This window comes from Scomber scombrus, chromosome 6 (genome assembly GCF_963691925.1).
Source record: "Scomber scombrus chromosome 6, fScoSco1.1, whole genome shotgun sequence".
In the NCBI taxonomy this organism is placed as follows: domain Eukaryota; kingdom Metazoa; phylum Chordata; class Actinopteri; order Scombriformes; family Scombridae; genus Scomber; species Scomber scombrus.
Window position 1 is genome coordinate 7,520,602 of NC_084975.1, and position 22,627 is coordinate 7,543,228.

The 22,627-nt window shown below is 37.6% G+C and overlaps 3 protein-coding genes across 3 annotated transcripts; 1 reads left to right on the forward strand and 2 right to left on the reverse strand.

The window, feature by feature from the left end:
• The first annotated feature begins 731 nt into the window (after positions 1-731).
• On the forward strand, positions 732-10,890 carry mpi (mannose phosphate isomerase). Its single transcript, XM_062421309.1, has 8 exons — positions 732-754; positions 1,973-2,100; positions 3,192-3,392; positions 4,528-4,669; positions 4,854-5,033; positions 6,118-6,291; positions 7,259-7,467; positions 7,717-10,890. Exons 1-8 carry the CDS (start codon positions 739-741, stop codon positions 7,933-7,935), a joined length of 1,269 nt encoding a protein of 422 aa, XP_062277293.1. The 5' UTR covers positions 732-738; the 3' UTR covers positions 7,936-10,890.
• A 1,450-nt stretch (positions 10,891-12,340) lies between these two features.
• Positions 12,341-14,907, reverse strand: LOC133981943 (protein PML-like). Its single transcript, XM_062420823.1, has 3 exons — positions 14,306-14,907; positions 13,444-13,551; positions 12,341-12,894 (listed from the first exon to the last, which is right to left on the reverse strand). Exons 1-3 carry the CDS (start codon positions 14,376-14,378, stop codon positions 12,341-12,343), a joined length of 735 nt encoding a protein of 244 aa, XP_062276807.1. The 5' UTR covers positions 14,379-14,907.
• Positions 14,908-16,496: 1,589 nt separating this feature from the next.
• LOC133982418 (DNA polymerase III PolC-type-like) lies at positions 16,497-21,146 on the reverse strand. Its single transcript, XM_062421465.1, has 3 exons — positions 20,889-21,146; positions 20,564-20,615; positions 16,497-17,085 (listed from the first exon to the last, which is right to left on the reverse strand). The coding sequence occupies exons 2-3, from the start codon at positions 20,613-20,615 to the stop codon at positions 16,559-16,561; spliced, it is 579 nt and encodes a 192-aa protein (XP_062277449.1). The 5' UTR covers positions 20,889-21,146; the 3' UTR covers positions 16,497-16,558.
• Between the last annotated feature and the right edge of the window lie 1,481 nt (positions 21,147-22,627).

Genomic DNA, 22,627 nt, shown 5'->3' on the forward strand with positions numbered 1-22,627 from the left:
ATATAATGCTGCTTATGCACTGAGTCATCAGTATTAATAATGAATAATCATTGAGTGTAGATATCTGAAGTGGGAGTTTTTCCCAGTAAGAATTCTCTTGCAGATATCCAGCAGATATCCAGAGTGTTCATGAATACACAGCTTTAGTAAATACAATTTTGACTAGGAGAAATGCTATTATGAATGGAAGCCTATTTCCGCCAATGTGATGGGGGGAAAAGGAAGTCAATAACATGAGAAACTTTCTCAAAAGACTAAGTAACTCAAAATAATGAGAAACTTTCTCAAACTAATGACTTAGTATCTCAAAATAATGAGAAACTATCCTAAATAATGACTTAAAACTCAAAATAATGAGAAACGATCTCAAAATAATGAATTATTTTATAACTTATTTAGTATCTCATTCTTTTGAGAAAATGTCTCATTATTTTGAGAAAGGTTCTCATTATATTGACTTACAGGATCTTTTTTTTCTCATCACATTGGTGGAAATGGGCTTCAATAGTGTGGTTTTATTAAATGTTAAAATGACTTTCCATAGTAGGATAATTGTGTAGTTATAAACCGGTCAGATATGATAAACTAGCCGAAGCGTCCTGCCTGTTACCATAGAGACACCATGGAGACGACTGGAACTTTTCGCCGAAGCAAAACGTCCGAAAACGTCGCGCGAACGTGTCCAGCCACCAGGCGCCTCGTGACGTCACAGACGGTCTGACAGCCGACGCTGCAGCCATGGAGGAAGTGAGAGGTGAGTGAGGCTTTCTCCTTCAAAACTCTTTCAAATCATTTGTTTTACCGATAAATGTGTAGCTAAGGCAACGATGCGGAGCTTTATTTAGATCATGAGACACGGGAGCAAATATCACGACGCAGAATAAGACGGGCTTCGTTGTTATTAGCAAGCATCCAACATCATTATTAACTAACGCTGCAGCCCTGGCATTGGGTGTGTATGGGGAGCAGATACTGTTAGCTTAACAGGAACATAACACGGAGGCCTTTTTGGTTATAGCCAGAATATATAATATAATCTCTTGCTGTGTATATATGTTATTCAGACAGGCGAACAGAGTCGGTGCCTCATGCGTGTTAAACCTGCTTACTACAGCAAAGTCAGCCAGCCAAATAATGTATCACCAGCAAATCTGTCTCCCCCTGTTTCAGTGTTTTACAATTAAAGCATACAGTATGTAGGCAGTCTGCATTTGGTTTTTCTTCCTATTAAAATATATAACACCTTATTGGACTACGAACCTGACCATACAGCTCTCAAACCAGTGTATTGTCCAAACTGTAATGGGATACTGTGCATGTTTTCCTGTCCCCTTTTTCACATGTAATGTTACAATCTAGGCAATCAGAAATGGATACACAGATTTTGTCGGGGGTACAAAATGCACCACTAGGCAGGAAGAGTCACTAAATGTCATGTTTTTACATTTGTGTCAAGATTAGATGTCCTAGAAAAAGAGCTGCAACAATGAATCAATTAGATGCCAACTATTAAACTGAGATGATTAATTGTTTGGAGTCATTTTTAAGAAAAACAAAATCAAAATCCTCAGATTTTAGCATCTCAATGTGAATGTTTTCTATTTCTGTAACAAATCATCTGAAAGCAAAAAATCTTATCAGGTGGGACAAAATCTTATCAAATGTGGTCAGTGGTCTAATTTGTGTCAGTTTTGGGGTCCTTGACATGAACAAGTTTGAGAACCACAGCTGTATGATAATAAACCAAATCTTTTTGGTTTGGTCGGGATACAGTGGACAACGTTATTCACCAGATTCTGATGTTTAATCAACCAATCAACTAAATGATTAATTGAGAAAATAATCCAAAGATGATTCAATAATAAAAATAATTGTTAGTTGCAGCCCTGCCTAGGAATATACTTAATTTGATGCTGTGTCAGCATTTTGTTCAAAAAGTAAAATAGCTGACTAATATGTTTTTCCTCTTTAGTGTTTCCGCTGACTTGTGCTGTGCAGAATTATGCATGGGGGAAAGTTGGACTGGACAGCGAGGTGGCGAAACTGGTGATTGGTGGAGACCCGCTAGCTGTCATAGAGGTTGGCAAACATTATGCTGAGGTAAGAAAGTGTACTGTCAGCTGAAGATTATTATAGGGAAGGCACTTATTCAAAACACTAGACATATGCTTGTATGACACCCCTGTTTTTCAGAGATGGAGGTTAAACATCTAAGGATACACAGTTTGGTTGTGCAGTGAAAATCATCCCTGGATATATTACATATAAAAGATTTTGGAGTATAATTTGGTTGTTGTAATTTCATGATTTTTTCATTTCATAAAAAAATAAAGTAAGCTTATCCTTTAGACTTCATGCCATTCACAAGTCTTTCCTTATTTAGCTACAGCGGCTCCGCAGGGATTGTCATAAAGGTCAATAGTTCAAGTAAAAGCAGTGTTGACATTTTCACGTAGCACAAACCAGATTGTCACATGCCACAGTCTGTCGTATCTCGTTTCATGGTTATAGTCAGAGGGAGGTGTGGATGACTTAAGCCTTACATGTGACCTATTGTTAAGCATGTCTGCAACATGTTAAAGTTTATTATGTCATGTTTAAATTGTTGCTAAAATTATATTGTAAGAGGGATACATATATATTCCAGTTACATTTCAGTGATTTTTTTTATTGATTTGAGTTTGGTTTCACATCGCACTAACATTGGTTACAAAAAACATATCAGTGATAATATGAGCGTGAACACATAGTAGAGACAGACCATCCTGTGATAAAAAGGGTTCAGGTTTGAGTGTTTTAGTAGTGGTAGAGAGAGTGCCCTTCATTTAGATTTCAGGCATTACTGTAACCCTTTTAACCAGAGTGATTTCCATTGAGTATAAATCACCTTGAATCACAGCATTAGATAAACTGCCTTTACCTCAGAAAGCCTGAAAACCACTGTGACTCGTTTTGGAAACTTTTTTGTCATCGACCATCCATTTTCCGGGTTGTATTTGTTTTTGAGTGAATTATATTTTAAAATGGGATTCAGCACTCGTCGTTGGTACATGTTAAAGAATTGGAAATGGTTTCCAACTCCTATTTTTCTGTAGTTTTGAAGATTTTGACTCAATAGCAAAAAACAAATACAAATACAAAAAGAGTGAGTGTCCATCTGAGCGTGATGTTGTCTCTGCTGTCTCCTCCAGCTGTGGATGGGTGCCCACCCGAAAGGTGATGCCCAGATTAAAGACAACAGGATCGCACAGACCACATTGGGCCAGTGGATTGCCCACTTCCCCGCCAGCCTGGGCTCTAAGGTCAAAGACACGTTCCAGGGTCAGCTGCCCTTCCTCTTGAAAGTACTCTCTGTCAACACAGCGTTGTCCGTACAGGCCCACCCCAACAGGGTGAGTATACAAACATACACACCTACGCAGTGTTCAGATTGTAAATACCAGCTGTCTATCAGTAGGCTGACTCATTCAGCGTTAGGACATTGTTTAACAGATATTAACAGTCATGTCATCATGTTATGCTGATGTTTGTTAGAGTAGAGTTAATATAAAAAACAGATCTATAAAGCAAAATCCAACATTTCTTTGCTGGTAGTAAATTCAGAATGAAGGTTTCACTTACTGAGTACTGATTGTGATACACTTCACTACTCACAACCTTAAGTGAGACATCATTCTTACAAAATGAATGTTAACTTTTAAGTGATGTTTTTCAGAATAGAGAGATGGTATGTTGTTTTAAAAAGAAAAGAGATGGTTGTGCGCTGAGGAAATAAAGAGCCACCTCATTACAAAGTCTTTTGATAAAACAAGAATAACAGAAGTGGCGTCACTTGAGTAATCTCAGTTTGGACTTGGAAACTACCAATTTGTAACAGAAAGCTTAAACCAATATATTTCAGGCTCTGCAAGTCTCACGCAATTCCCCCAACTTTATAGAAGTGTAAAAGTAAATCTTTCTTCATTACTTTACACAACACTGATCACCATCAATTTGTATAAAGTTTAGCATGATTGATGAAAATGAGAAGCTTATTCCCACTCATACTTACTATACCTGGCTTCTATGACAATTTAATTTCCCTCCGGGATTAATAAAGTAATCTATCAAACTATTTTATAACATTGTTTTGAACCTGTACCTCTTTTTCCATTTTTGAAATCCACAAACTCAACCAGTCGTTGAATTATTCAGTTTAGACTTTAATCCTGTCCCTCTACAATAAGCCATCATTTTCTGTGCATATGAAAACAATTAATTGAATGCTTTCCTCTGCCCCTGAGGCCAATGAAATGATGGATGATGATATGTTTCAGTAGCTTTTATCAACTATATAAAAACTGTGTTTTACATGAATCATCATATATTAAATTCAACATAGGCTGAATTAGCTAGTTTACACTTTTCTGCACAGTTGATTTTGGACAGTACAACCTACGGCCTTGTGTCTGAAGACTTTAGTCTACACGCTCTCTGCCTGCCCTCTTTAGTAACTCTCTTCCTCTTGTCTCATTATGGTTTGCTCAGGAGTTAGCTGCTCGTCTCCACACTCAGTTTCCGGAGCACTATCCAGACACCAACCACAAACCAGAGATGGCCATCGCTCTCACCCGCTTCCAGGGCCTCTGTGGCTTCAGACCAGTGGAGGAGATCCTGGGATTTCTTAAATGTGAGTCCCCAAAGTCCCACAGGGGCATTAGAGGATTCTGTATTGATTTTTTTTGGACAGCGAATGAGGAAAATTAGCTGACGTAGAGATTTAAACCCAGACATAGACAGTACTGTATATTGTGTAATGGGTATGTTTTGCAAAAGATGAATTCATAACTGGTGCATGTGTGTTCATCTATCAGCCGTCCCAGAGTTTCATGCTCTGGTTGGCAACGCGGCCGCGGAGGAACTGCGGAGCAGCATGGGAGATGCGGCCCGTACGAGCCAGGCGCTGAAGAAGTGCTTCACCAGGATGATGAACTGTGAGAAGAAGGTGTTCGTGGACCAGCTCAACATGCTGGTGAAGAGAGTCACTGAAGAGGGTGAGGACACTGTGAGGAGGATAATCCATTGAGCTTCCTACAGCAGAAACAAGTGCAAAATTATTGCTTTTTAGGAATAAGCAACTATAGTTAAAACACTGCGCGATACCTCTAGTACATCAGCACAGAGCACTCTCTTTTTTTGGGACCAAGCAAAATGTGTCTGTACAGTAGTATAAAAACCTGTAAAATACTAAAAGCTGGCTCTGAATGCATGCTCAGACTTGTCACTTGCTTTAGTTATTCTTTGATCACACTAGAAAATCAGTCTCTGATTTAAAGTATATCATTTCCTCCAAAAAATTGTTGTAGGGCTTCTTGTGTTGAGATACTATTTAATATTAGAAAACTTTGTAAACTCAACTCAAATATTTTATAGCACTATCTTTGTTACTTGCTGACATTTAACCATGAGATGATTGCTCAATATGTGGCACTAATCTTTTATTTGATCATATAACAATCTGATATCTGATGTAAGCGTGTTAGTGAAATTTCCACCTTTCCAAGAAGTCATCCACCAAAATGAGTACTTTTCCCAAAAGAAATGCAATTTGGGACACTTACTGAGACAGAAATAATATGTTTCTTGTTTAACAACTTGGCAACAGAGGGGGGCGTCTGTATATTCAAAAGTTAAATAATGAAGCCCTGAAATGGGTTGTTTATTCGCAGCATCCTCACAAATTTAAAAGAGACAACTGCTGGTGATAAAACTGAATTACGCTAACAATTTAAAAGACAGTGACATTCAAATTAAAATAACATTCTCAGTGAAACATATTAACTGAATTATAGTCCCAATTTGTAAAATGTTTGTGTTATTTTATTATTCCTATTTGATATGTTTGTGAAGTCCCTGTGAACATTGCGGCCCTGTGTTGCGTTCAGTCTTTATATATAGTTTAAGCTTTCAGCCCATTAAACTCTGCTAGTTTATATTACCACTGGGAGGCACCAAAGTTAGATATTTTCTAATCCTACATGTATTGAGCTTTAAAATATGCGGAAAAAGGGTATTCTGCTATTTTGAACATGTTTTACTGACATATTAACACCTGTGTATTTTGTATTACTCATGTAGGAGCAGCTGGGAAGGATACATCAAGCAGCAATGGCGACCTGTTGCTCCGCCTCCACTCTCAGTACCCCGGAGACATCGGCTGCTTCTCCATCTACTTCCTCAACCTCATGGACCTGGATGCAGGCCAGGCCATGTTCCTGGGAGCCAGTGAGCCTCATGCTTACCTCTATGGAGGTCAGTGGGTGCTTGTTGTTTACATTCATGAGATGCGGCACACTGGCTCTTTCCACACTCACTTGAATGAATGAAATGTGATGAATGTGTGCAACGGTACAATGTGCCTGAATTCCTGCATTATTGACTCTTCAGGGTCTCTGCAACGCTCCTGTTTGACAGAGAAGCAGCAGGATAGAAAAGAAACATTTAGTCTCAGTTTGAAAAATGCGTATCTATTATTATATGGATCAGCTTTACTGTGTAGTTTAAGCCACTAAGTTTAAACTAGACTATTAAGTGCTTACTAACTGGAGACCCACACACCGCTAAATTAAAATGGGATGCACCACACAAACAAGTTCTTACATACAGATTAGTTGCTATTAAATGTAGTTATATTTAATTTATAATTCGGCCTCCATTTAGCAATTCTGTTCAGTTTGAGATGCTCCAGTGACTTCCTGTTTACATAGATGATTGCTTTATTTATTGCACAGCACTACAAATGTTCTTACTAGCTTAGACATTTCTTAATAGGGCAACCCGATTGAGTAAATAATTAGATTGAGACTAGCTTTTCAATTCAAGGATTTTAGGAGGGACGTAACACACAAATTTAGTGAAGCTGGTGCAACTCACACACAATTCACCCTGTCTAAAAAGAAAGGGATTCTTGCTTTTCTTTTGCTATAACTGTTCCTTTATTCAGCCACAAATGTAACTCACAGCTGAGTGTAAGTTCACACCGCCACTTTAAGTTGTTAAAAAGTATTCTGGTAAATTACTAACTGATTTAAGTGTAATAACTGATCTAAGGCAAGTGAAGGGAACGAAATAGCTCTTGGATTTCATTTAACACAACAGACTGATAGTATGTAATATTGTAAGAGAATTTAAGAATTGATTTTTTTCCATTTGAAGGAGAGTCGACTGCAGACTCTGCTCATTAAACCCTTTCCTCTCGTCTGTTCATCCGTCCCTGTAGACTGCATTGAGTGCATGGCCTGCTCTGACAACACAGTGAGGGCCGGCCTGACGCCGAAATACATTGACGTTAACACACTGTGCGAGATGCTGGACTACAGCTCTGCTCCGGCCAGCTCCAAAATATTCCCGTGTGTTCAAGACCCTTCGGACCCCTGCGTGTCCGTGTACGACCCCCCGGTGCCAGACTTCACTGTCATGAGGATACAGGTAGTAAATCTCAGCTGAGTGGATGACAAATTTACACTTTGGTAATCGTTATTACTCTCAAAACAGAACAGCAACAGTTCAGTTTCCGTATTTAATAATGATGTAGTTTTTACATTTTGAAACCTTTTGTACCAGGGATTTAGACATGTCTAGGTTTATTAAATCATTTAGCGATTACGTCATACAGAGTTGCAAGCTAAAAATCATGTCTGTCCTGTCCTGTCCTGTCCTGTCCTGTATCTCCTCCAGGTCCCAGCCTCAGTGAAGCAGTACACTGTGGCGCCGCTCGACTCCGCCAGCATCGTCCTGGTTATCGAGGGCGACGCCTCCGCGGCCTCACCTGCTGCGCTCTCCGACATCACCTTGAGGCGCGGCACCGTCCTGTTCATCTCGGCCAACGAGAGCGTCTCCCTGCACATCACCTCCCAGTCGGGAATGAGTATGTTTCGAGCCTGCTGCCTCCTGTAGTCGTGAGTCTGTGGCTGTGTGTGAACGCTCATGCTACCCGTCTGTTCCTCCTCTGGTTTGACTCGGCGAGGTCTACCCTGCTTTATGGATTGAGCCCGATGATTGCTGTGCACTTTAGTAGGTAGTATCTAAAAAATGAGCTTTCAGACACAGAGAGTCGATGCCCGTCTGTGCCCGCTGCCCCCCCCCCCCCCCCCCCCCCCCCCCCCCCCCTCCCCTCCCCACCCCTCCTCTCCCCACAACCCAAACTTGCCCTGTGGACCAGCTGTGTCACCCTTACACGCCAGCAGCAGTGTTCTCTAGCTTTAAAATCCAGCAGTAATCCAGTGCTGCTGGATTTTAATACGTTTTAACGGTCTTCTTTACCTGTAGTGGTGCAAGTACAACTTAAAGAATAAAGATAGGAAAAGGGGCACATCCCAAACTCTTGTCAGGTGCTAAGAATAACAAAACTAGGTCAAACAAAACTTAGTATGTGGCTGGACCCTGTATGAAACGCTAGAGGGCTGTTCATTTGAAACGACGCATACAGGAAGTGGCGAAATTCCGCCAAGGCAACTGATCAGCTGACTAAATGATGCAACTTCATCAATTATTCAGTCGCTCTCTCACAATCATAGGACTCGCCCCGCTGTTGTGGTCCAGCCAAAAAATAAAGAATGTCTTCAATACTGAACGGCACCCAATATAAATACTAATTATTAAGTGCTCATGACACTGTTACAATCACTTTATCCATATTAGACTCCTGATGAAAAAGCTGATAGTTTGACATCAGACATTGTTCATTCTTGACCTCGGAAACGATCTCACACCAAAAGATAAATTTAGTAGCTGTTCTGGAGCTCAAAGTGAAGTCTTTAAAGGGCCCAGAAAAATATAGAAAACTGCATCTGCTGATAAAGATCATGTTGTATGAATCAAAAGCTACTAAATGGACCTTTTGGTGTGAATATTATCAGTAATAAATATAATAATAAGAGCTAACGTGGATGGAAAAAGTGCTCAAGAGAGAAATGAATCAATGAACATCTATACTGTATGTACAATTGAGCAGACTCAATCCACTGATGAAGACCATGAGATGTGGTTAAAAGCTCTGTAAAAGATTAGTGGATCTTTTTTATGTCACATTAAAATATTGCTTATGTGCAGTTTGTATTCAGGGTGTTTTATCAGCTGCCCTTCAGCGTTCTGGACATTTTAACTCTTTATTCTAATCAAACTTCAGCCAGATGCTCTCCTGTTCCAGCCTGAGGTGAAAATAACGCACTTCAGCACTGAAGCAGGGTGGTGGGGCAAATTACGTCTGTTTACACTGGTGCAGCACATCACCACTCACTGCTTCTTTACATTAGCCATCATCGGTGAGCATGTCTGTTTAACGAGCCCGAGCAGTCGTCGTCTTCTTTACCGGGGGGCGTCCGCTGGTGTGAATACATGTTATATCGGTTTAAGTTTAGCTCGAATATCCACCTTTTTAAACTCTCAACTTTGAGAAAAACATTGTTAGTAGTTGAGAGCATATAGTATAATCCTGAGATGCCTGTGCATGTTTGATTTAGAGCAGTAATACTGGGAGGAAGGAGCCTTTTACTGGGAGTATTAACTGCTTTTAACCATTACCAGCGCATGTCTACGGTCTGGAAACTTCTCTTTTAAAAAGTAGTGAGACATTAAAGATTTAAAAAACCAACTAAAACATAAGGAAGCAAGAAGAACCGCTAACTACTGTAGATCCATCCCACGATGCACGACGACTTCTGTATAATTGTAAATGCGTTAATGCTGCCTGTCGATTCCTTCCAGAGTTTGACTGAAGACATTTAACTCATCCGCGCCTCGTACACTCGTACAACAAAATGCTGCATTCAGTTTTTTAGTATTTTAAAGGAACAAAGTACGAACACGTCTGTATTTTATTGAGTATTTGAAGCCAAATTTTTTCAGACTTTGTATGTTTTGTTGTTTGTACTGATTCATCAATCGGACATTACATACTAAAGAAGAAACGACCCCTGAACTATTAAAAGTATTTTAGGGTTTTATCTTTGGGATCACAGGGTGGTTTGTTTTTCAGTGACCACTTTAGCCAATTGCAACACAAATTGCAATATTTTAACTTGATTATTTCAATAATGGTGCAAAAATATTCCAGTTCATACCAGGGTCGATCTGAATTCAGTCAATCATGAAGAGTGGTGTTCTTGTTGTTCTAGTTTTTGTAGGCGATCTTTAATCAAATATTTGGGAATGAATGCCTGTCAACCTACCTGTGAATAAATATTACTCTCTATAGTCCGACGTGAATGAATGATAACAGTGAAATGAGCCAACCCCGATAACGCTTTTTACCTACGTCATCATGACCAGGATTGTAATGCGGGCGGAAATCTCTAAGCTTGTTCTGAATATAGATGCACTAAACCTTTACTTGTTTGTTGTTGCTAAAATGTCGAACGATATCAAGAGATCGAAGGATGTCAATAGTCCATTTAAAGTGTGTCTTTTTGATTAAAAGAACATTACCTCAACGTTAATTCTTCCATCTCTATAATATGTTAGTTATGTTATCTGCCATATTTTCAAAGGGATTTAATTTAATCGTCTCATTTTTAACTCATTTAATTATCACACACATTTGTTACTGATCTTGTTTGAAGTCACCTTTTAGTTTAAATATTATAGATTTGTTTCCGTAATATGGATTTTTGCACACTGAGTTTTAGGTTTTTACTTTCACTTTTAACTCATGTCCTTCAAGTGCTCACAGATCTGAAGGGGCCACAATGTTTTATTTTAACTATTTTATTAATATATTGTTAGGACATTTATTTGAATTTGACTCTAGTGAGGGCATGGTTTAGCATTTTTGAATATGGTGATGCTGTAGCATGGGACTGCAGAGAACATATGTATGTAAAAGTGGTTTAATAAAGCCTTGTGTGGTTACTACACAGTCTCAACTCCTCATTTAATGTGTTGTGTATGTAGCTTTCTGTCAGATAAACTTGAACTGCACCAATATTAGCAGTTCAACATCAAGGACCGCTTTCAAGAAGCAGGTTTACTGAATTATATGAATCAAAGTAAAATACACAACAGCCTTTTCCCCATATTACATATTTTAGGGGTTTCAATGTTCCTGAGGTATCTAGATAACTCAGTAAACTTGCTTATAATAAAGGTGAGGTTGTATTGTGATATATCATACTACTATAACGTGTTTAGGGCTGCAACTAATGATTATTTTCATTGTCAATTAATCTTCCACTCATTGTTTTGATTCACTGTTAATTCATTTTAGTTTATAAAACATCACATCACCACAATTTCCACAGTGAGGTCAAAAAATATCATATTTTGTCCAAACATTAGTCCAAAACACAGAGAGATTCAATCTTTTGTAATATCAGACCAGGAAAAGAAGCTAATTCTCAAATTTGAGAATTTTAAACGATTACATTTTGGGCATTTTTGCAGGGGAAAAGGGATTTAAATAATTAATTAACTAACAAAATAGCTGCCAATTAATTTTTTATCAATTGATTATTCAATGAATTAACTAATTGTTATTTGTATTATTTTCAAAATTCCAGGCAAAGGGATATTAAGTCTTATTTGCCTGTGTGAATTATTATAGTATAAATACGTTTATTTGATCAGTTTGATTCCTGTAGGTGAAATTCTACATATGGATATCAGGAAATAAAATATATTCTTATTAATATTGTGATATTGATTTCAGCTACCCAAATCGAATTATTTAAACTGTTTATGAAGCACTGAGCAGCAACAAAATGTTGAGAATTTGAGAAACACAGTAAAAAAAAAAAAAAACATTTATTAGCAGATTTATTTAAACACTTAAAACGTATTTTTGTGAAGGACTCATTGAAACATGAACTTAACTCAAAATACAAGTAAACATAACACTCTACAATAATCTACATTTTCACCATTGTATAACCTTAGTAACAGACATCTGAATCTTCACTGTTTGTTAAGAAATCCTCCCTGTTGTTGTTGTTGTTGTTGTGAAGACTCAGCAAACAGCGGGCAGATATCAACACTCATCTGAACATTTTCCACACAGGTATGATGAAAGTGTTAAAACAGCTACAACAGACAGTCGGACTGTGTTTTTATGTCTCCCTTATCTTTTAACAGCTTCATACAGACTGCTACAAAACTCCATGTTTGCCTTTTTTAAATACTTTGTGCTTCATTAAAGAGGATAAAAAATGTTCACCCACTTTTGGAAACTCTTCTCTTCTCTTTTGAAGCAATTCTGCAGATTTCACACATTTCACACAACACCCAGTGCAGTGTGAGAGCTGATGGAGACTGCCAGTCTAAATGCGTTGCTTTTAAACATCTTTCTTTTATTTATTTTTTAAATCCATCAACTTCTCTCATGCTCCTCTGCTTTGCCTCTTGTGACTTTCACTGCCTGTTTGAAGTGCTGCAATAGGGGGCGCTGTCCTGGCAGCTTACATTTCACTTTGGCATCTGTCACAGCTGGTGTCTTCTCCATGGTGTTCAGAGTAAATAAATGCCTGTTGATCAACTCTGGTGTGGGCTGAAGCACGCTGTAGAGCGCCTGTAACGCCCGCACATCCTCCAAAGCATCATGAGCCTTGTAGTTCACACCCAGCAGCTCCTTGACCAGGTTCTCCTGTCTGAAGCTCTGGAGGCCGCGGTCCTTCAGCAGCTCCCTGGCCAGCGGCAGGGTGTCAACGTATCCTGAGACCGAGGACTCAAACTCTGCCCTGAGGTCCAGTTCGTCGAGAGCTCGAGCCAAATGCGGACAGTCGAAGCGACGGATGTTGTGGCCGAGGACCAGTGGACGTCCGAGCATTTGAAGGAAAGCGATGAAGGACATCAGGACCTCTCGGAGGGAGTTGGTGAGGACGAGCTGGCGATGGAGGTACAGCCTTTTTCTGCGGACCCTGAAGCCTGAAGTATAAGTTAAGTATAGAGAGTAGGCTACAATATTCTCCTCTGTAGTGGAGTGGAAATGTAAAGTAGCGTCAAATGGGAATACTCAAGTAAAACGTTTTTGCGGTCATATTATTTTCTGTAATATTGTGAAATTTTAACATTTTTAATGTGGAGGCTTTACATAAGCCCATTTGGGTTTTATGCCTCTCCTTGCATTGTATATTATGGTCATTTTTTGCATTTATTTTAACTTGTGCAAAATGAACTAAAGTACTTTAAAAGTGTCCTTAAGCATAGAAGTTGTGTAAATGTACTTAATTACTTTCCACTACTGAAGTCCAACGTCATGTCAAAGGGTTTGTTTGTTCTGACCAAAAGCTCAAAACAAATAAAACTGCAAGTATCACAGTGTTTATAGGGAATACTAGTTTAAAACACCTGTCCCTAGAAGGGCTTTTGTGAAAGTAAGAGCTTAAACATGTGGTATTTTGCTTGAAAAAGTACTTTGATGATTCATCTTTTATAAAAACAAGTTGCCAGTTATTTGTGTCTCTGTCTACTCACCCGTCACTTTGGCTGCTCCTCGCTGCATTCGACACCGAGGGATGATGTAGAGGTTGAGGTAGTGATCTCCACTTACTGCAGCCAGCTGGACGATCTCACAGCTCTGACCTGATGAGATGAAACGTGTGAGAAAAACATAAATTTTTCTGTTTCAGAACATTTCTATCTCCATGCAAGCCTCACAGACAGTATGTGGTAAAGGAGCAACTGTAAAAACTATAGAGCCGCAAATATTTTAATATTTAACTAATTGTTTCTTCTTCTTCTTCCACCTTCTTAAATGTGAATATCTTCTGGTTTTTATTTAGTCTTCTGTGAAAGTAAGGTGAATATTTTTTGGTTGTGATCTTAGTGGAGACAAAACAAAACATCTGAGGTTGCATCTTGAGTTTTGGGAGACAACGATCAACATTCACAATTTCCTGACATTTTATAGACCAAACATGAATTGATTAATCAAGGAAATAACCAACAGAATAATCAATAATGAAGATTGAAAACTTTGATGAACTGATTACTGGGCTGAACAATAACTAGAAATTGTGGGTGATAGATAAATCTGAGGGGAAATATTGGATTTTTGGTGAAATATTGGATCATTTATTAAAATGAAACCATGTGAGAAACTTAGAGGGGAAAAATCACTATTTGGTGGAGCTGTTAACAACTCATAGACATCTGTGTTGTATTTTAAAAGCTTGTTATATTATCCATTGTGTTAAATCTTAATCTGAAAAGTAACTAAAGCTGTCATATAAATGCAGTGGAGTCAAAGTATACAGTAGCATAACATGGAAATACTCAAAAAGTACTTGAGTAAATGTACTTAGTTACTTTATAACACTACATATTATGATCTTACCCAATCCAGTTGTCTCTAAATCAAAGAAAACGAGAGACTGGTGAGAGCTGTCATCCTCTGGTTTTTGCATCATGGACACAAACTTCAGTCTCGTCCTTAAAAGAGGATATAATAAATGAAACTAAGACTGATCTGACGTTGTATTTTAGCTACATTGTGCTGCATATTGTCTATGAATACAGCATCTCATGAAAACTACAGTGAAAGCTCAAACTAAACATTTCCCTCCGTCATTTTAAAACACCTGTGTGACCCGGACGCGATATGTATTTATTCCTAGGATGGCGAAATCACGACCCGCCCTACTCTGCCTCTGATTGGTCAGCGCTTAGTCAGGAGGAGTGTGATTGGTCAGAGTTAGGGTAAGAATGTTAGGGTAAGCCAATCAGAGGCAGCGTAAGGCGGGTCATGACTTTTATAAACAACAGGCTGCTGCCCTCCACAGGAAAGACATGAAGATGCAGTGAGGAGGTCTGCGGATGAAATACTCCTTATCTGAAATGTATAAAGTTACAAAGTAATAAATGTGAACATGGTCATTGAGGGAGAATGTGTGATAAAATATTAAATATTAAATGTTAAATGTTGATAAAATGTTGCTTATTTTCATATAATTTCCTGTCAGTTGACTAATTACAATAAATTCATTAGAATTAGATTAATTTAAATTCTACATGCATGCATCAATGTTTAAAATGTTTCCCTAAACCACACTTTAAAAAAATTAATTGGTTGTACTAATTTTCTTATTAAATGTTCTGTTTTGTTAAAGTCTGTTGTTTGATTTTGTTTCTTTGTCATGTGTAGTGTTTTGATTTTAAATATAATTTTCTTATGTCCATTTTGGATATTTATCAATTATTAATTCCTCTACTTTTTGGTTTAACCCTCCTGTTTTCTGTGACACAGAGTTGGGTGATAATTTGTACCTTATGCTTTATAAGAAGGTCCAGATCTATCCTCCAAGACTCCTCCCGCCCAGCACATCATCTGTTCGACCTGATGCCCTCGGGCCGATGCTACAGGTCAATGAAAGCCTGCACCTCCAGACTCACTAACAGTTTCTTTCCCTGGGCTGTAAGAACTCTGAACAAACAATAATCCTGTGCCATACTCTTGACCGCTGCTTTTATTCATTCTATTTATTTTATTAAGTGCAATACCCTTCATATTATGCTATTATAGCTGCATCTCTCTCTTTATTAATATATGTATATATATATATATAGCCTACTGTGTCATCTTTTCTTGTTTTTATCTCGTTGTCATGTTTTTATTGTCTTTAAAGCACAAATGGAGTGGCACCTGTACTCTCATTGTATGTACAATAAAGCTTTCTATTCTATTCTTTCTATTCTATTCTGTTTAAATAGTCAAACCAATTTTGACCCATGAAGACACAAGGACGGTTAAACTGAGATAAAACATTTTTTTTTAAAAAGACCTCCAGAGTGTGGTTACAATATGAACAAGTATGAAGCTGTAATTCAACATGCCTCACAGCTGCATTGCATTCTGGTCCATTGTGGCTGCAATTTGTTGGTAAAAGTCTACAGGGAAGTCTCTGGTACTCAACAGAAAAGTCTGTTCTGTTTACCCAAAATATGTGAAAGCAGAGTCCATTCAGGACTCGTATTAGACTGTAAACTGTCACATACAAAAACCCTTTCGTCCTCTCAGCCATCACTCAACTTAACTGTGAGAAAAACATGACTTGAGCATGCAAACCTGCTCAGGATTGTATTAATTTCATGTTTTTATATGTATATGTTGTGATGATATGCTTAGTGTTTTATCCTGTGTTACACTGCTGCACAACCATCAACATGAAGTGACTGATTGATTAGACACAAAGTTGTGTAGCAGAATTAAAAAGAAATAAATTGGTTCTTGTGGGAAAACTGTGACTGAATTGTATTTATTGGAAAATACCTCTGAGTACGAGACATGTTACATTATCAAAACATAGCCACAAAAACAGCATATATTTTATACAATATGAACATGACATTTCTGTGAATTTGGGGTCTAGTCTCAAAAACACACAACACAACCACAAACACAGACATTTTACAGTTAAACAACAAGAATCTCAAGAAAACTACAGTTAGACCAATTTTAACTTCTCTAATGTGAAGAATAAAATCTACTTTAAATTGATAAAAATGTTTTAAATGTTCCAAATGTCAGTTTTTCTTTGCATAGTCAGATTTGTTTTCTTTCTTCCTTTAGCTTTAAAAAATAAAAAAGCTATTAGGCCTTGAAGGTAACCCCCGAGACATGCCATCTGCTAGGACTCCATGCGTTGTACAGCTCCTGCAGCATCCTGGCATCCTCCACAGCATTATGGGCATCGTAGGTCATTCCCAGGAAGTGACGAACCAAGTTCTCCTGAGAGTAACTGCGCAGATCAGTGAAGAGCTGCTTGCTTAGAATGAAGGTATCCACAAAACCATGCACCACCTGCTGGAACTGATGCCTGAGGGAGCACTTTCGCAGCACTCTGGTGATCACAGGCATGTCAAACCGCCGTGCATTGTGTGCCGCCAGAAGCACAGGCTGGCGGAAGGAGCTAAGGAAGTCTATGAAAGAGGTGAGAGCATCGATGAGAGGGATGGTCCCCACCGGTCTCCCTCTGAGAAACAAGCCGGCATTGTTGACGGTGAAGCCTGTGACCGCCATGGCGCTCTCAGTGAGGGGGCAGCGGGGGAGCGTGTAGACGTTAAACACCCTGTCTCCACAGACGGCAGACACCTGGATGATGTCACATATCGCAGTGTCTGAGAGTAGAGGGGGAAAGGCATAAAGGTGGAAAACAGATTACAATATTAATTTTGTCAACATCTGAGACACAGAGAGCTCACATCATCCCCGTACTGAAAAATCGTCACTGACTCCCTCTAAGTTTATTCAATGGTACTGATTTTAAAGGATTATACTGCTGATTTTCTATATTTCCATATTCTTTTTGCTGTCAACAAATCCCATTTGCAAAGCCAAACCAACCAACCAATCAAAATAACCCTTACATACTGTCCAGGGTCAAATTTGACCCATTTCTTACAGCTGTAAAAACACTGTAAAACATTTCTTTTTAGCCAGACTTACTTTGAGACATAAAACAAACAAAATTAGGAAAAAAAAGCATAATTAAAAAAAAAATGTGTGCAGCTGGTACACATTTTTATATATGCAAATGTACAAATTTGACCTGGGTTTATTAAAAAAACAAAAAAAAACAAAATCAGCATTTAAACGTGTTGTGCTCATCATATTCTATAAAATGTTCTCCTGGACCATAAAACAGTGATTGTGAATGTCTTTTTTCCATCACACAGAAGGATTTACAACCTTTATAAATGACTGATGCAGACTTTCTGAATGTGAATTGGTGTAGAGACTTATTATGTGTCAGGATATGGACAGGATGTAAGGGTTAAGCATCATGTTTGTATCCAAAGCCTGGTAAAAAAAACACCAACACATCAGTGAGTCATACCGCTGCACTGGTTGACGTGTTCCTTCACCTCAAACAGTTTGGCTACATTAGAAACGGCCTCAAAAAGCAGTCATGTTTTCAGTCTCAGGAAAGCGTTTTTTAGTGTTGCTAGCTCGTTGTGCGTCACAACCTCTTCGCTTTATACTGAGGTTTTGTATCATGTATCATGTCCAAGAAAGACAAGAGGATATGATATGCAGCACAACAAGCTTGCAAAGCTCCTGTCCTGCAACCTAACACAGAACTGCTCCCCTAAAACTGAAAATGTGATTGCTGCGGTTAGATTTCAGAGCTGTTTCTAAGCAAACTACCATAACTGTAATCTTTATGGCGAAGGAGCACGTCGCCCAGTGCAGTGGTGTGGTTCAATGACGTGTTTTTAATGTTCAGTTCATTATTGGTCTGGCTCTGCACATGAGATTTTTATGAAAATATGCAAAATATTGAAAATTGCCAGACAACTCATCGTCATCACATCGCTGCATTCATATTAATTTAATTGTTCCTGGGTCCAAGACTAAAGCTTTATTTTATACAGGACTGATCTGAGTTCAGTTCAGATTGTGCACCTCAACTTTTAAAACAGCCCTTAAAACTCAGCATTTTAAAGTAGCTTTTACACAGAAACATTTACCATATTTTGACCTCGCCTACAAAATAAATGCGTCATTTTATTTGGTTCGTTACTTAGTCATCATTAGTCACTGTTTTAATACCTTAATATGTTTTTAATGTTCCTATTTCTTGCATCTGTGTGAAGCATCCTGTATATCAAATCAAATGTGACACATAAACAGGTTTTTAATATAAATACTGTTATCATTATCTGTGGCGCTGCACTTTAAAGAGATCTGTTGACATATTTTCTACTGGGTGTGTGCCACTTTCGTCGGTGCCGCCATGGCACGCTCATGCTGACTAACGCAAAAAAAATCTCTGAGGATGTTTCTGTGGTGAAGTCCTGGCAAATGTGTCATGTGATATCACGTTGTACTCATTGAGTTGTTATGCAACACGCCCACACAAGCTCAAAACCACAGTTTCATCCCAATGAAACCTCTCATCATGGCAGTTTGTGCTGCAGTTTGTGCCACACGGTTGTTTAAGACACATCCAGCTTGACAGGATGGGACTGACATGCTGAACCAACCAGAACAACCAATCTGCCACCTATGATTAATTAACTGATGAATCATTCTTTGAAATGTCAGAAAATACAGAAAAGTGCTCATCAAAGTCTGAGCTGAAGTGCACAATTTGTATCATAGTAATCTGCAACATTGTTCATATAAAACATTTACCATATCCATATATGGATGTATTTGAGAAGTTTATAGTTCGAGTAAAGGATGAAAAGAAGAAGTCAAATCCCACTACTACTGTTTATGTAGCTTCTGGAAGCTGGCCAATCAGAATACATTGGACTGGAGAGACAGACAGTAAAACAGCCTATTTCAGACAGAGGCTCAACCGAGGGGCATAAAGGGCCAGTATAAGATACATAAGGAGTTTTTGAACTATAAATCATACAAAAATATTGCAGTTGAGCCCCAGAATATAAATATATTTCTTGCGATGTGCATAATTCGTCACCTTTAAAATATCCTGACAACTTTGCAAACTACACCATAGTTCATAACATATTAGAGTGTTGTTAATTCATATAAAACTATCTAGTGCATCTACTCTCTATTTGTGTAACATGCAACCTCTTTAATGCGTTCGGTCTATTTGTATAACGTGTAATAACTCAGTCTATCGTGTAGCGGTGGCATCCTGTTGCAGCCACAGGAAGCCCTCGTCTGGCTGGTTTGAGGTTTCTGCTCAGACAAGAGGTATGATCTTATTGGTTCGAAGATTAATGACAGCACCACAGCACTAACCCTAACCCAATCTTTTTTTCCAGCCAAGTTATAAGCTTTAGTTTAGTTTAGTAGCTTTATTGTCATTATATTGAGAGTCATGCAACAGTATAATGACATTTAGATAGCACTCCCTGAGCCATAAGAACATTTAAGACAATTAAAAACAACACCTGACTGAGAAGACAAGAAGTCTGACTATGTGAAAATTGTATAAAAATAAAAACCATGGGTGCAATAATTATCTTTTTTTCCACTGTCAAAATGGCAAGTGAATGCTCAAATATTATGAGCCACTTAGTAGATTGCCACTATTTTCTTGCCACTTGCATATTTTATCAGCAGTTGACATCTATAATTTTGTGCCCTGGTAGAAGCTGAATTTGCAACGTCATCCGTCTTATCACATAAGAGTCCAGCTGGTACGTTCCAGTCTACAGGTGAGGCATTAAGACTGATAAAAAACACTGTGATGTAATGTATGTAGGTCAAGGGGAAACATTAGAACAACCACACCCTTCGATCTAGGAAGTATAATTAAACGTGTTAATTGAGATGTCACGTCAAATAATGCCATCATATATAAATATGTGTATATATTGTTACGATTTTAGTTATCTTTTCATCGTCCACGTGTACACATACATAATCATTTGACTGGGATGAGGCTGAAAGCTCTGGAAAATGTCCAGTAAGTCGACCTATTTCTAGGAGTACTATCACAAAGGTCAATAATGAGCTGTCAAATTGTAAAAAAAAAAAACAACTAAACAGAACACACAACAAAAAATATTTTAGACATGTATTATTTAAGAAGATGGTTTGTAATGATTAAAAAGGTTAATTTAAGGTGATATTTAATTTAAATTTGATGATGATAAGCAGACAGAAACTTACCTAATCCAGTTGTCTCCAGGTCGAAGAAAACAATGGTTTTATCCCCAGACATCTGTGGGGGTTTAAAAAAGTAAAATAAATCTGACATTTTGTGTGTTAATGGTGAGTTCCTGTTCACCTCTGATAGAACTGATCCAACCTCACACAATCATGACAATGCATTCAAATCAACATTAAAAATAAACAGTTTTTGATATTGATATTTAAAATAATGATGTTATTTAAAAAAAAAAAAAAAAAGAAGTTATTTGAACAAGGCTTATAAATTAAAAAATAATAATAAAATATGTATATATGAACACTGAAAATAGAAGTGTGAGCTCACCGTGGGCAGTGTGATGTAGAGTCAGCTGAGTTGAGTGATAGAAGATGTCATGTGAAGTCAGCTGTAGAAACTTTAGATATCTTCAGTTTATCAGCTCATCAAGCAGCCTGCAGGTGAATCAGGTCACTGCCCCAGCATTACTGAAATACTTTCATTTTAGCGGAAGAGAAACTGGAGGAATCTCTCTCTTTTTCTTTCTTTCTTTCCCTTGCTCTTATGCTCATTATCCCGATGAACCACCTCCCTTGTGACTGTCGGTTAAAATGGTCTTTTGTGTGAGTGAGTCAACATGTCGTATTGGTTGCGTTACGTTGGTGAGAGAAACTTCGCCGCTTTTCGTTTGGTTTCATTTTCGACCCGCATGGATGACAGGAAGGAGACGCTTTTGTTTTGTGGTGACGCAGCGGTTACCGTGACAACTAGTTTATCTTCAAAACCCTAACAAAGTAAATAAAGTTAAAACTAAATACATGTAGGAAAAACATTCAATTGATTCAACAAATACTAACAAATAAAAATAATGAAAATCACATTATTTAAGTATGTACTTTTTTTTTTTTTTTGGGGGGGGGGGGGGTATTTTATTGAATTGAATTGACTTTATTTGTCTTTGGCTTCCTCCAATACATTAGAGGAAGCCAAATACAAACAATGCACACCATATCATAAGGACATTACAAACAAACATACACCAACACCACACAACATCAAACAAACAAACAAACAAACAACAACAACAACAAAACATATAAGTGACAATTGTGCAAAGGGGCAGGAAAACAGCAGCAGCCATTGTAATAAGTTAAAACCTGTTCAAAGGTGTCTTTAAAAAATAACAATAATAATAATAGCAAAATAAATAAATAAATACTTAAGTTCAGTTTGTTGCTGACAGCTTTCATCCTCTCTCTGGCCAGTTTGAGCTTTGGCAACCAGGAATATTTACATAAAGTCTGTTATCCTAAGTGCAAATTAATATTTTAAACACTTCCAAATAATCATTACACATTATGCACACAGGAACTGATATGCACATATGATGTTATGTATTTGTGTATTTTATGTATTTTATGTATTTTATGTATTTTATGTATTTGAATAATGATTTTATGGAGTTTATGGATTCTATGGTTTTTATGTAATTTATGTCTATTGTATGTCTGTTATTGGTGAGCCAAAGACAATTTTCCTCCATGGTGGGCAATAAAGTTATTTTCTATTCTATTCCATTCCATTCTATTCTATTTTATTCTATTCTATTATATTCCATTCCATTCTATTCTTTTCTATTCTATTCTATTCTGTTCTATTCTATTCTGTTCTATTCTATTCTTTTCTATTTTGTTCTATTTTGTTCTATTCTATTCTATTCTATTATATTATATTATATTATATTATATTATATTATATTATATTATATTATATTATATTATATTATATTATATTATATTATATTATATTATGTTCTATTCTATTCTATTCTATTCTATTCTATTCTTTATACTTAACTGGCATAAACAAGGCTGCATTAGTTCCCTTAGGGGCCCCCGGGCACTGAAGCTCATATCCCCTCAAACGGTAGATTCGGCCATGGGCATGTCAAGGATGAAACAATTCATTAAATAAATTAAAATGAATAAATAAATAAAAATAAAATGTGTGTGTGTGTGTGTGTGTGTGTGTGTGTGTGTGTGTGTGTGTGTGTGTGTGTGTGTGTGTGTGTGTGTGTGTGTGTGTGT